Raw genomic sequence first — 12,702 nt, 5'->3', positions numbered from 1 at the left:
TTTATTTTATTTTTTTGAGATGGAGTTTCACTCTTTTTGCCCAGGCTGGAGTGCAATGGCACAATCTCAGCTCACTGCAACCTCCATCTCCTGGGTTCAAGTGATTCTCCTGCCTCAGCCTCCTGAGTAACTGGGATTACAGGCATGTGCCACCATGCCTGGCTACTTTTTAGTATTTTTAGTAGAGACAGGGTTTCTCTATGTTGGTCAAGCTGGTCTTGAACTCCTGACCTCAGGTGATCCACCCGCCTCGGCCTCTCAAACTGCTGGGATTACAGGTGTGAGCCACTGCACTTGGCCTTTTTTTTTTTTTTTTGAGACAGAATCTTGCTTTGTTTCCCAGGCTGGAGTGCAGTGGCACGATCTCGGCTTACTGCAACCTCCACCTCCTGGGTTTAAGCGATTCTCCTGTCTCAGCCTCCCAAGTATCTGGGATTACAGGTACTCACCACCGTGCCTGGCTAATTTTTGTATTTTTTTTTTTAACTAGAGATGGGGTTTCACCATGTTGGCCAAGCTGGTCTCAAACTCCTGACCTCAGGTGATCTGCCCGCCTTGGTCTCCCAAAGTGCTGGGATTAGAGGCTTGAGCCACCGTGTCTGGCCCAGCCCTTTATAATTTTATATTATTTGTGTGACTCTAGGCAAATGTCGGTCTCCCTCAACATACAGGAAATTTCTTGTTCGAGTCACCCAGGTCATTGAAAGCCTCTGAAAATGTTTGTTGAAAGAATAAATGGAGTGAATAAATGAATGAGAGCATGAAAGAGTGCTGTAAATAAGCAAATGGAGTGAAGGAATGAACTGAGTAAAGGATGGATTGGTAGGTGGATAAATGAGTGGAATGAGAGATATGAACGAGTGGAGGTAGTGAATAAAGTACACAGAGATGGAGATGGTGAACCAATGAATCCATGGTATGCCTTAAGGGGGCTAAAGCGAAGAACCTACAGCCCAGACCAGAAGCTGGCAAACTGTTCCTATAAAGGGCCAGATGGTGCATATTTCAGGCGTTTTGGGCCCTGTGGTCTCTGGGTCTGGAACATGAGCCACGCACATTTATTTACATTTTTGTCTGCAGTAGCTGTAAACAAAACATAAATGTGCATGGCCCGTGTTCCAATAAATCTTTATTGAGAGAAACAGGTGGCAGGTGGATTTGACCCATGGGCGATGGTTTGCCAACCCCTGGTCTAAACGAGCTCTAGGTTGCAAGTGTCCACACTCCCAAACAGCAGTCGGGAAACGGCTGGACAGGAAGACCCTGGGGAGCCATGGCGGTTCAGGCTGCCCCTGCTCCCAAGGTTTCTTTTTCCACGGGACTGGCATTTGTCCTTGGACAGAGCAAGAGAGACTTAATGGTCCTCTCCTCAAGCTGCCTAGACAAGCTATTACCTGACGGGACAAAGAAAAAGGCAAGAGGCCGGGCGCAGTGGCTCACACCTGTAATCCCAGCACTTTGGGAGGCCGAGGCGTGGATCACCTGAGGTCAACAAAACCCTGTCTCTAGTAAAAATACAAAATTAGGCCGGGCGCGGTGGCTCAAGCCTGTAATCCCAGCACTTTGGGAGGCCGAGACGGGCGGATCACAAGGTCAGGAGATCGAGACCACAGTGAAACCCCGTCTCTACTAAAAATACAAAAAATTAGCCGGGCGCGGTGGCGGGCGCCTGTAGTCCCAGCTACTCAGGAGGCTGAGGCAGGAGAATGGCGGGAACCCGGGAGGCGGAGCTTGCAGTGAGCCGAGATCGCGCCACTGCACTCCAGCCTGGGCAACAGCGTGAGACTCCGTCTCAAAAAAAAAAAAAAAAAAAAAACAAAATTTAGCTGGGCATGGTGGTGCACACCTGTAATCCTAGCTACTCAGGAGGCTGAGACGGGAGAATCGCTTGAATCTGGGAGGCGGTTGCAGTGAGCCAAGATCGCACCACTGCACTGGAGCCTGGTCTCAGAAAAAAAAAAAAAAAAAATAGAAGGAAAAAGGCAGGAAGCCAAAGGCAAGGTGTGATTGATCATCTGAGACTTGGGCTGTGGTCAGAGGAGCTACAGGAAGTGGGTGAAAAGCGAGCAAGTCCAGTCTGGGCATGGTGGCTCACACCTGTAATCCCAGCACTTTGGGAGGCCGAGGCAGGAGAATCACTTGAGCCTAGGAGTTCAAGACCAGCCTGGACAACATAGCAAGACCCCATCTCTACAAACCATAAAAGTAGCTGGGCATAGTGGTTCATGCTTGTGGTCCCAGCTACTCAGGAGGATGAGGTGGGAGAATCACTTGAGCCCAGGAGGTCAAGGTTGCAGCGAGCTGTGATCACATCACTGCACTCCAGCCTGGGTGATACAGCAAGACCCTGTCTCAAAAAAACAAACAAAATCAATTAAAAAAATTGTTTTAAGTGGGCCGGGCGCGGTGGCTCAAGCCTGTAATCCCAGCACTTTGGGAGGCCGAGGCGGGCGGATCACAAGGTCAGGAGATCGAGACCACAGTGAAACCCCGTCTCTACTAAAAATACAAAATATTAGCCGGGCGCGGTGGCGGGCGCCTGTAGTCCTAGCTACTCAGGAGGCTGAGGCAGGAGAATGGCGTGAACCCAGGAGGCGGAGCTTGCAGTGAGCCGAGATCGCACCACTGCACTCCAGCCTGGGCAACAGCGTGAGACTCCGTCTCAAAAAAAAAAAAAAATTGTTTTAAGTGACTAAATCCCTTGAGACAGAGAACTCGGGGAGGAAGAACTGGCGTGATGGGGAGCGGGGGCTTCGTTGTATGGAAGATTCCCCACAAGGCAACACACACACAGCTCTGGGTCCCTGCCCAGGCACCTTTGGGTGGCCTCTGACAGCGCAATTGAGAGCCGCCGAGTACCCAGCCACGACCACCCGGTCTATGAGAGGCGTCAGGAACTTGGGAGCCATCCGGAAGTCATGCTCCTTATACTCGAACGGTTTTAAGGTGATTCCTGCGGAGAGAGGATGCACCCATGAGACGACTGATCTAGATCATCCCCTGACACCAGCCGGGGAACAAACCACAATCACTTCTTCCCCATAACCAGGTGCAGTCAACCCCAGTGGGGAGGGGAGGGGAGGGTGGAGGGAGTCCAGGTGGGACCTGGGCAAGAGGGTGGAGGGGGTGGGCCTGGGCCGTGGAGCAGGATGGCTATACCTGTCTTGAGGATGCGGGCTGTATTCTTGGAGACACCAGGTGAGTCACTGAGCCCACAGATGTTCTCAGTGTAAACTCGGAAATAGTATTCATTGCCCACGATGAGGTCGGACACAGTACAGCTAGTGTGCCGGTTACGTTCATAGACGTTGAACCACTCCTAGTGTAGGGACAGGGAGGGACCAGGGGGTCGGGGCCACAGGATCACGGGATTAGACACAGACACAGATGCAAGAAAGGGTGAGAAAAGCACATCCAGTGTTTAAAAATCTTGTCACTCGTGGCACACACAGTGGCCAACAGGTGGAGCCAACCCAGCGCCCATCAGTGCAGGGATGGACAAACGAACTGGCCAGCCCAGACAAGGGAACATCATTCAACTCTAAGGAGGAGTCAGGCACCATGGCTCACGCCTGTAATCCCAGCTCTTTGGGAGGCCAAGGTGGGAGGCTCACCTGAGCCCAGGAGTTCAAGACCACCGTGGGCAACACGGCGAGACCCTGTCTCTTCAAAAAAATCAAAAAATTAGCCAGGCCTGGTGGCCAGCACCTGTAGTCCCAGCTACTCGAGAGGTTGAGGAAGGAGGATTGCTTGAACCTGGGAGTTTGAGGCTGCAATGAGCCATGATGATGCCATTGCATTCCAGCCTGGGTGACAGAGCAAGACCCTGTCTCAAAAATAAAAATTTAAAAAAATTTAAAAGAAATTAAGACCAGTTGCAGTCGTTCACGCCTGTAATCCCAACACTTTGGGAGGCCAAGGTGGGAGGATGACTTGGGTCCAGGAGTTCAAGACCAGCCTGGACAATGTAGTGAGACCCCGTTTCTACAAAAATTAGCAGGGCATGGTGGCACGTGCCAGCTACTTGGGAGGCTAAGATGGGGGGGCGGATCACCTGAGCTCGGAGGCAGAGAAGGCAGTGAGCCGAGATTGCACCACTGCACTCTAGCCTGGGTGACAGAGTAAGACCCTGTTTCAAAAAAAAATAATTCTAAAAACAGGATTGCCGCATGGACACACCCTGCACCCTGCAGCATGGATGAACTTTGAAGATGTTGTGCTGAGTTAACAAAGTCAGACACAAGGTCATATAGCTAGGATTCCATGTGTATGAAATGTCCGGAGTAGGTAAATCCAGGGAGACAGAAAGCAAATGGGTGGCTGCCAGGGGCTGGGGCCAGGGGAGACCAGGGGGTGGCGCTATTGGATACAGGGCTTCCTCTGGGGGATGATAATGGACTGGGTAGAGGCGGTGGCTGCACAACCCTGCAAATGTCTTAAGGGCTGCTGAATTGTTCGCTTTAAAACAGCGAATGGCTAATTCCGTTATGTGATGTTTACCTCAGTGAAAAAAAAATGAAAACCCATCACGTGCCGAGTCTCAGCTAAAAGGCTTCCCTCCTGGCCCCAGCCGGTCCTCCAGCCTCTGGGCCCCTCCCTGCCCTTCCAGCTGTGAAAGGGGGACATCTGCACCTGCTCTGCCCACCTCACCGGCTCTTCCCCGTCGCCCCCTCTGCTCTCTCACCATGGTCTTTTTGTCTGCTTTCTGGACGAAATACCCCGTGATCTCACTGTTCCCATCATCTTTGGGGGCCTGCCACTCCACCAGCGCGTTCGTGCCCCACACCTCCTTCACCATCACGTTTATGGGGGGCCCAGCCTTTTCTGGAAGTGGGGAAGTGTGACAAGTCAGTCCGGGTTTTGGGATGTCCAGCCACTCCCCTCCCCTCCCCTCTCCATACCCCTACCCTCTTCTTCTGATTCTAACCTCTCTTATGCCCCATTCCCATTCCTACCTACGGCTTCCCCCATCCTAATCTCTCCACTTCCTCTTATCCTGGGCCATCCTCATCCCTCCTCACCTCCTCTCCTCACCCCCACGTCTCCCCACTTCGTCTCTCCACCCAATCTCTCTCTCAAGGGTTCCCCATCTTCATCTCTCCTCCATTCCTAGCTCTGGTATTTGCCTTGCTCCTTATCTAGTCTCCCCCACCTCATCTCTTCACCTCCTCTCCCCCTCCCCTCCACATCTCTTCACCTCCTCTCCCCCTCCCCTACTCATCTCCTCACCTCCTCTCCCACCCCTCCTCTCCCACCTCCTTTCCCCCCATCTCTCACCTCTCCCACCCCTCATCTCACCTCCTCTCCCACCCCTCATCTCCCACCTCCTCTCCCACCCCTCATCTCCCACCTCCTTTCCCACCCCTCATCTCTCAGCTCTCCCACCCCTCATCTCACCTCCTCTCCCACCCCTCATCTCTCACCTCCTCTCCCACACCTCAACTCACCTCCTCCCGCATCGCTCCCCATCCCTGCCCCTCCCGACCACCAGGGGCCCTCCCCAGCGCGCGCACCCACGACGCGGATGTGGATGGTGGCGGTGTCCTTCATGTTCTCGATCTGCACGCTCAGCTCGTACTCCCCGGAGTCGGAGCGGGCCGCCTGGCGCACGAAGAACACGGTGTCGAAGTCGCTGGTCCGCACGTGCACGCGGGAGGTGTCCACCGGGGCGCCGCCCTTGGTCCACACCACCTGGGGCCGGGGCTTTCCCTGCGGGGAGAGGGCGGGGCGGGGTCAGCGGGGCTCCACCCGCACAAAGGGGGCTTGCGGCAGGAGCGGACCCCGGGCCCCTGACCCCGCTCCCCTGACCTGGAAGGGGATGACAAGGTTGAGCTGCTCTCCCACTTTGCGGATGTAGGTCTGGCGGAGGTGGCGGGGGAGCCGGATCTTGGGTGGCTCTGAGGGCGCAAACACAGGGAGGGGGCTCAGCGGGGGGCCGGGGCACATTCCAGGGGCCAATGGCGATGAGACTGTCTGGGGAGGTCCTGTCGACGACACGGAAAGGGCAGGCGGGACGACGCCAGCTTGGTCTTTCGGAGCGCAGGGTCAGGGGCCACGCACCCGCAATCTCCCTGATGGTGACCGGCTGGGCCAGGGTGGCCGGCTCGCTGCGCCCCGCGATGTTGACCCCAACGACTCGGAAGAGGATTCTGGCTCCGGTCGGGAGATTCTTGACGGTAAAGCCGCAGCGCTCCACGGGCTCCGTGTTGGCAGAGACCCATTCGTCCGCTGGGGAGAGAGGCCCTGCTGGCGGATCTCATGCCCTCCTCCCACCCTCCGCTCCCGTTTCTCCCGGGGATTTGGGCCCCACGCAGCGAGTGAGAACTGGGCAAGTTCCTAGCAGAAGCAGCAGCAGCAGCTGGCGCTAGTTAAGCATTCATCATGGCCAGGTTCTAAGGGTGGCACATCTGTTCGCTCATTAATTCTTTTTTTTTTTTTTTTTTTTTTTTTTTTTGAGACGGAGTCTCACTCTGCCGCCCAGGCTGGAGTGCAGTGGCCGGATCTCAGCTCACTGCAAGCTCCGCCTCCCGGGTTCACGCCATTCTCCTGCCTCAGCCTCCCGAGTAGCTGGGACTACAGGCGCCCGCCACCTCGCCCGGCTAGTTTTTTGTATTTTTTAGTAGAGACGGGGTTTCACCGGGTTAGCCAGGATGGTCTCGATCTCCTGACCTCGTGATCCGCCCGTCTCGGCCTCCCAAAGTGCTGGGATTACAGGCTTGAGCCACCGCGCCCGGCCTTCTTTTTTTTTTTAGACGGAGTCTCGCCCTGTCGCCAGGCTGGAGTGCAATGGCGAGATCTTGACTCACTGCAACCTCCGCCTCCTGGGTTCAAGTGATTCTCCTGCCTCAGCCTCCTGAGTAGCCGGGATTACAGGTGCGCACCACCATGCCCTGCTAATTTTTGTATTTTTAGTAGAGATGGGGTTTCGCCATGTTGGCCAGGATCACCTGACCTCGTGATCCACCCACCTCGGCCTCCCAAAGTGCTGGGATTACAGGCATTGTTCATTAATTCTTACCTCAACGCTGTGCTATCCCCATGTTAGGGGTGAGAAACCATCCCTAACATGTTAGGATGAGGACCAGAGAGGTTAAAGAACTTTCAACTGGAGGCGGTGGCTCATGCTTGTAATCCCAGCACTTTGGGAGGCAGAGGTGGGCAGATCACTTGAGTCCAGGAGTTCGAGACCAGCCTGGCCAACATGGCAAGACCCTGTCTCTACTAAAACTACAATAATTAGCCGGGCAAGGTGACAGGCAACTGTAATCCCAGCTACTCGGGAGGCTGAGGCAGGAGAATCGCTTGAACCTGGGAGGCAGAGGTTGCAGTGAGCCGAGATCACCCCATTGCGTTCCAGCCTGGGCAACAGAGCGAGACTCTGTCAAAAACAAAAAAACAAAACTAAACAAAACAAAAAAACAAACAAAACTTTCCCCGGGTGCAATGGCTCATGCCTGTAATCCCAGCACTTTGGGAAGCCAAGGCAGGAGGATCTCTCAAGTCCAGGAGTTCGAGACCTGCCTGGACACACAGCTCAGGCTCCGTGGACTAGGATGTTAAACCCAAGCCTGTCTGACTCCAGCACGCTCTCAAGCTCTGCTCTCCTGCGAGGCTGGCACAGAGGAACAGGGATCGTGGCGCTGTCTGAGGGCACAGCCAGGTGGGTGTCTGGGAGGGCGGGCTGAGGACACGGTCAGAGCTCTTCACATTGCCTGCTTTTTGTTACATGCCTTTCTGTCTTGGGTTTATGGCCGTGGGCTGGGAAACTCATGGTTGTTGGCTCAAAGCAGCAATCAACAGAGTGAACTCTAACAAGCTGGCTTCTGAAACGTCAGGGTGGGAGCAGCCAGACAGGGAGGAATGGGGTAAAGAACATGGAGGAGAGGAGGAGGGAGGAAGCTGATGAGGGTTCAACCATCCCTCCTTTCCATGCATTCTCAAGTTCATCGTCACTGTACCCTGTCAAGATGAGAACTGTCTTCGCCATGGTTAGATGAAGAGACTGAGGCTCAGAGACTCACCCAAGGACACACAGTTAGACAGTGGAGGGGCAGGGTTGGAACCCCATCTGTCTGACTTTAAGGCCGGGGATATTGTGTCGAGGTGATCTCGTCTGTTCTCCCAGAGAGATGGCTGTGTCTGAGACATCTCCATAGCCATGGCGCTGGGCCGGACACAAGTCAGTGCTCAGCGAATGTTTGTTTGGTGGAGGATGGAGAGTGGATGTATGGAGGTACAGATGACAAATGGAAAGGCAGAAAGACAATGGCTAGTTAGGTGGACAGATGGTGGGATGGCTATACAGGTAGAAAGAAGGAAAGAAGCAAAGATAGTGGTGAAGAGATAGATATATGGATGAAAAAATGATACTGGGCCGGGTGCAGTGGCTCACGCCTGTAATCTCAGCACTTTGGGAGACCGAGGCAGGTGGATCACGACGAGGTCAGGGTTCGAGACCAGCCTGGCCAGCAAGGTGAAACTCCATCTCTACTAAAAATACAAAAACTACCTGGGCATTGTGGTGGGTGCATGTAATCCCAGCTACTCAGGAGGCTGAGGCAGGAGAATCACTTGAACCCAGGAGCCGGAGGTTGCAGTGAGATTGTGTCATTGCAGTCCAGCCTGGGCAATAGAGTGAGACTCTGTCTCAAAAAAAAAAAATGTTCCTGAATGGATGGTTGGATGATTCAAACGACTTTCAGATGGATAGAAGGATGGATGGATGGATGACTGGGTAGACAAGTGAATGCCAAGCAGGAGGGAAGGAAGGGAGAGAGGACAGAGAGAAAGGGAAAAAGGGAGCAATAAAAGGGAAAAAGGGGTCGGGCACGGCGGCTCACACCTGTAATCCCAGCAGTTTGGGAAACTAAGGTGGACAGATGGCTTGAGCCCAAGAGTTTGAGACCAGCCTGGGCAACATGGTGAGACCCTGTGTCTACAAAAAATCAAAAAATTAGCAAGGTGTGGTGGCACATGCTTGCAGTCTCAGCTACTTGAGAAGCTGAGGTGGGAAGATCACTTGAGTCCAGGAGATTGAGGCTGCAGTGAGCTATAATTGTGCCATTGCACTCCAGCCTGGATGACAGAGTGAGATCCTGTCTCAAAAATTAAAAAAGAGAGAGAAGGTTGGGCGCCGCGGCTCACACCTGTAATCCCAGCACTTTGGGAGGCCGAGGTGGGTGGATCACGAGGTCAGGAGATCAAGACCATCCTGGCTAACACAGTGAAACCCCGTCTCTACTAAAAATACACACACACACACACACACACACACAAAATTAGCCAGGCGTGGTGGCAGGTGCCTGTAGTCCCAGCTACCTGGGAGGCTGAGGCAGGAGAATGCCGTGAACCTGGGAGGCAGAGCTTGCAGTGAGCCGAGATCGCACCACTGAATTCTAGCCTGGGCGACAGAGCAAGACTGCATCTCAAAAAAAAAAAAAAAGAGAGAGAGAGAGAGAAAAACGAAGGAAGGAACTATGGATGGATGGATGGATGATTGGATGGATGGATGAATGGATGGATGGACAGATGGATGGGTGGACAGAAGGATGGATAGACGGATGGATGGATGGATGGATGGATGGATGGATGGGGGACAGATGGACGAATGAAGGGATGGATGGATGGATGGATGGATGGAAATATGGATGGGTGGGTGGATGGACGGATAAATGGATGGATGGATGGATAGATAGATGGAAATATGGGTGGGTGGGTTGGTAGATGGAAATATGGATGGATAGATGGATGGAAATATGGATGGATGGATGGATGGATGGATGGACAGAAGGATGGATAGATGGATGGATGGATGGATGGATGGATGGATGATGGACAGGTGGACAGATGGATGAATGGAGGGATGGGTGGATGGATAGATGGAAATATGGATGGGTGGGTGGATGGGTGGATAAATGGATGGATGAATGGATAGATAGATGGAAATATGGGTGGGTGGGTGGGTGGATGGAAATATGGATGGTTGGATGGATGGATGGATGGATGGATGGATGGACAGATGGATGGAAATATGGATGGATGGATGGATGGATGGATGGACAGATGGATGGAAATATGGATGGATGGATATACAGACAGGTGGACAGATAGATGGACAGATGGATGGATGGGTGGATGTTAAGATGGATGAAGGAAAGATTGGTTAGATGGATAAATGAATAGAAGAAAGAAGAAGTCATAGAGGTAAAAGAAAAAAGATAAATGGGGGATGGAAGGACAGATGGAATGGACAGAAAGTCACTGCTGTCTGGAGGATGGGTGTAGAAGGGAAGAAGGGAGAGAAACACTAGTCACTGGGGGTCCCGTCCGGGGACTTATGACAGTACAGACAAAAAACACGAGCAGACCACTGCACCCACCTCCCTCCCTGCACCCACCTCCCTCCCTGCACCCACCTCCCTCCCTGCACCTACCTCCCTCCCTGCACGGTGCTATTTTCAGCTCCCTGGACTGGACACCCACCTGTGCTAGCCACCACCCCCACCAGGCCTGCCAGGATCACTCACAGCCTTCCAGGCAGTACTCCACCAGGTACCCATCGATGCCGCCTGCCCCGATCCTGTTCGGAGGCCTCCACTTGAGTGTGGTGGTGGTGTCTGTCACATCCTCCACTATCAGGTGCAGGGGTTCACTCGTGGGTGCTGGAAGCATCCAGAAAAAAGAGGATATGGGGGGAATGAGGGGTCAGGGGCCAGCAGGAAGGGGCAGGGGTCAGAGGTAGAATGATTGGTCAGAAGGCCAGGGTGTAGGGTCAGAGACTGATGACGGGCAAAAGATGGGCCAGAGGTGGACGGGGTTGATGGATCAGAGTGAGGGGGGACATTACCAATAGGCATGAAAGGCTTGGTGTTCATGCTGGGCTGGGAGACCCCTATGGCATTGACGGCGAAGACACGCATCTCATACAGGATGCCCTCGATCATCTTGGTGGACTCATAGGTGGTCTCCGTGAAGACCTCAAAGTTCAGCTTCATCCAGCGCTGAGAGCCCTTCTTCTTCCGCTCCAGGAGGTACCCTGGAGGCCCCAAGCAGAGAGGAGAAGAGGGAGCGGGAGGGCACAGGGCACAAGTCAGCTGGGGGAGTGAGGGTCATATCCAGAGGATCGCATGACCCAGGGCGGTCTGAGGCCATGAATCTTAGGTGGATCTCAGGGGCCACAGAGCATTCAGAGGCCACGGTCCTGGAGTCAGGAATCAAGAGGGGGTCACAGCTCGTGAACCAGGGGGCCAGAAGCCATAGAAAACGCAGGCTACTGGTCAAAGTGAGAATTCCCAGGTCACCAGCGAGTAAAGGAAGAGGGAAGAGCAAAGGGATTGAGACGGCAAAATGGAAAATCAGGGGTCAGAGGCAGGTCACTGAGGATGCTAAGGGCTTTGGGAGGTCAAGGAGAAAGCAGAGGCTGGTGCCGTGGCTGGCGCCTGTAATCCCAGCACTTTGGGAGCCTGAGGTGGGCAGATCACTTTAGGTCAGGAGTTCGAAACTGGCCTGGCCAACATGGTAAAACCCCATCTCTACTAAAAATACAAAAATTAGCCGGGCGTGGTGATGGGCACCTGTAATCCCAGTTACTTGGGAGGCTGAGGCAGGAGAATTGCTTGTACCCAGGAGGCAGAGGTTGCAGTGAACCAAGATTGAGCCACTGCACTCCAACCTGGGCGATAGAGTGAGACTCCGTCTCAAAAAAAAAAAAAAACCAAACACAAAACAAAACAAAGCAAAAAAACGAAGGCAGAAGGAGGGAAGGTCAGAGGTCATGAAGACAGAGGCACTCACCGGTGACCGGCTTCCCCCCATCGTACTTAGGTGGCTCCCAGACAAGGATGGCCCAATCCTCTCCAACCGAGGTGATACGCACGGCCTCCGGGGGGTCTGGGACATCTGCGGGGGGCAGGAGAGTCAGGTGGCCCCTCGGGGTCTCAGGGAGTCACCCCTTGGCCCGGCCACCTCGGCTTTCTCTGCTCACCCACAACCCGCAGGAAGATGGAAGCCACATCCTCGCCGACGGGGTTGGTGACCTTGATGGTATAGCGGCCCTCGTCTGTCCGCTCTGCGCTCTCAATCACAAAGCTGCTGGAGTCTGCCCGCTTCTCGATGCGGACCCTGCCCTCGGTGGTCGTGAATACCTGGACACAGCCACAAGATGGCCTTGCACCCCATCGTGTCCCCAAGCAAACCCAGGCCTGCCTCTGCCACTCCCCTGCTCAGAATCCTCCCGTGATTCCCCATCAACACACAGAGTCCTCACTCGCTCCACTGCCCTCCTCCACATGCCGTCCTTCGTTAAAAACACCAGACTGGGCCGGGTGCGGTGGCTCACACCTGTAATCCCAGCACTTTGGGAAGCCGAGGCGGGCAGATCAACTGAGGTTGGGAGTTTGCAACCAGCCTGGCCAACATGGTGAAACCCCGTCTCTACTAAAAATACAAAATTAGCCGGGCCTGGTGGTGCATGCCTGTAATCCCAGCTACTCAGGAGGCTGAGGCAGGAGAATCGCTTAAACCCAGGAGGCAGAGGTTGTGGTGAACCGAGATCACACCACTGCACTCCAGCCTGGGCAACAAGAGCGAAACTCCATCTGGAAAAAAATAAAAAAGAAAAAAACCCAAAAAACCAGACTGCCTTGTCCCAGAGATTTTGCAAGGCTGGTCCCTGTGCATGCAACACTAAGCTCTTACTCATCC

General features: G+C 53.9%; 1 protein-coding gene across 2 annotated transcripts in view; it reads right to left on the bottom strand.

Annotated features, from left to right (window-relative positions):
* MYBPC2 (myosin binding protein C2) overlaps positions 1-12,702 on the bottom strand; it is a 36,551-nt gene that overhangs the window by 2,994 nt on the left and 20,855 nt on the right. The window contains exons 17-26 of one of the 2 annotated variants that reach the window (XM_005590012.4): positions 11,984-12,143; positions 11,794-11,898; positions 10,847-11,035; positions 10,527-10,661; positions 6,061-6,228; positions 5,809-5,897; positions 5,514-5,709; positions 4,685-4,824; positions 3,160-3,319; positions 2,817-2,953 (exon numbers count right to left, since the gene is read on the bottom strand). In XM_005590012.4, coding sequence (XP_005590069.3) covers positions 2,817-2,953; positions 3,160-3,319; positions 4,685-4,824; positions 5,514-5,709; positions 5,809-5,897; positions 6,061-6,228; positions 10,527-10,661; positions 10,847-11,035; positions 11,794-11,898; positions 11,984-12,143 — 1,479 coding nt within the window. Of the gene's footprint in view, positions 1-2,816; positions 2,954-3,159; positions 3,320-4,684; positions 4,825-5,513; positions 5,710-5,808; positions 5,898-6,060; positions 6,229-8,650; positions 10,268-10,526; positions 10,662-10,846; positions 11,036-11,793; positions 11,899-11,983; positions 12,144-12,702 lie in introns of those variants that run through there. The other variant, XM_065535757.2, reaches the window with a different exon arrangement.

This window comes from Macaca fascicularis, chromosome 19 (assembly GCF_037993035.2).
Source record: "Macaca fascicularis isolate 582-1 chromosome 19, T2T-MFA8v1.1".
NCBI classification, from domain to species: Eukaryota; Metazoa; Chordata; class Mammalia; order Primates; family Cercopithecidae; genus Macaca; species Macaca fascicularis.
The sequence above is the reverse complement of the archived record's forward strand: the minus strand, read 5'-3'. Positions and strand labels throughout refer to the sequence as shown.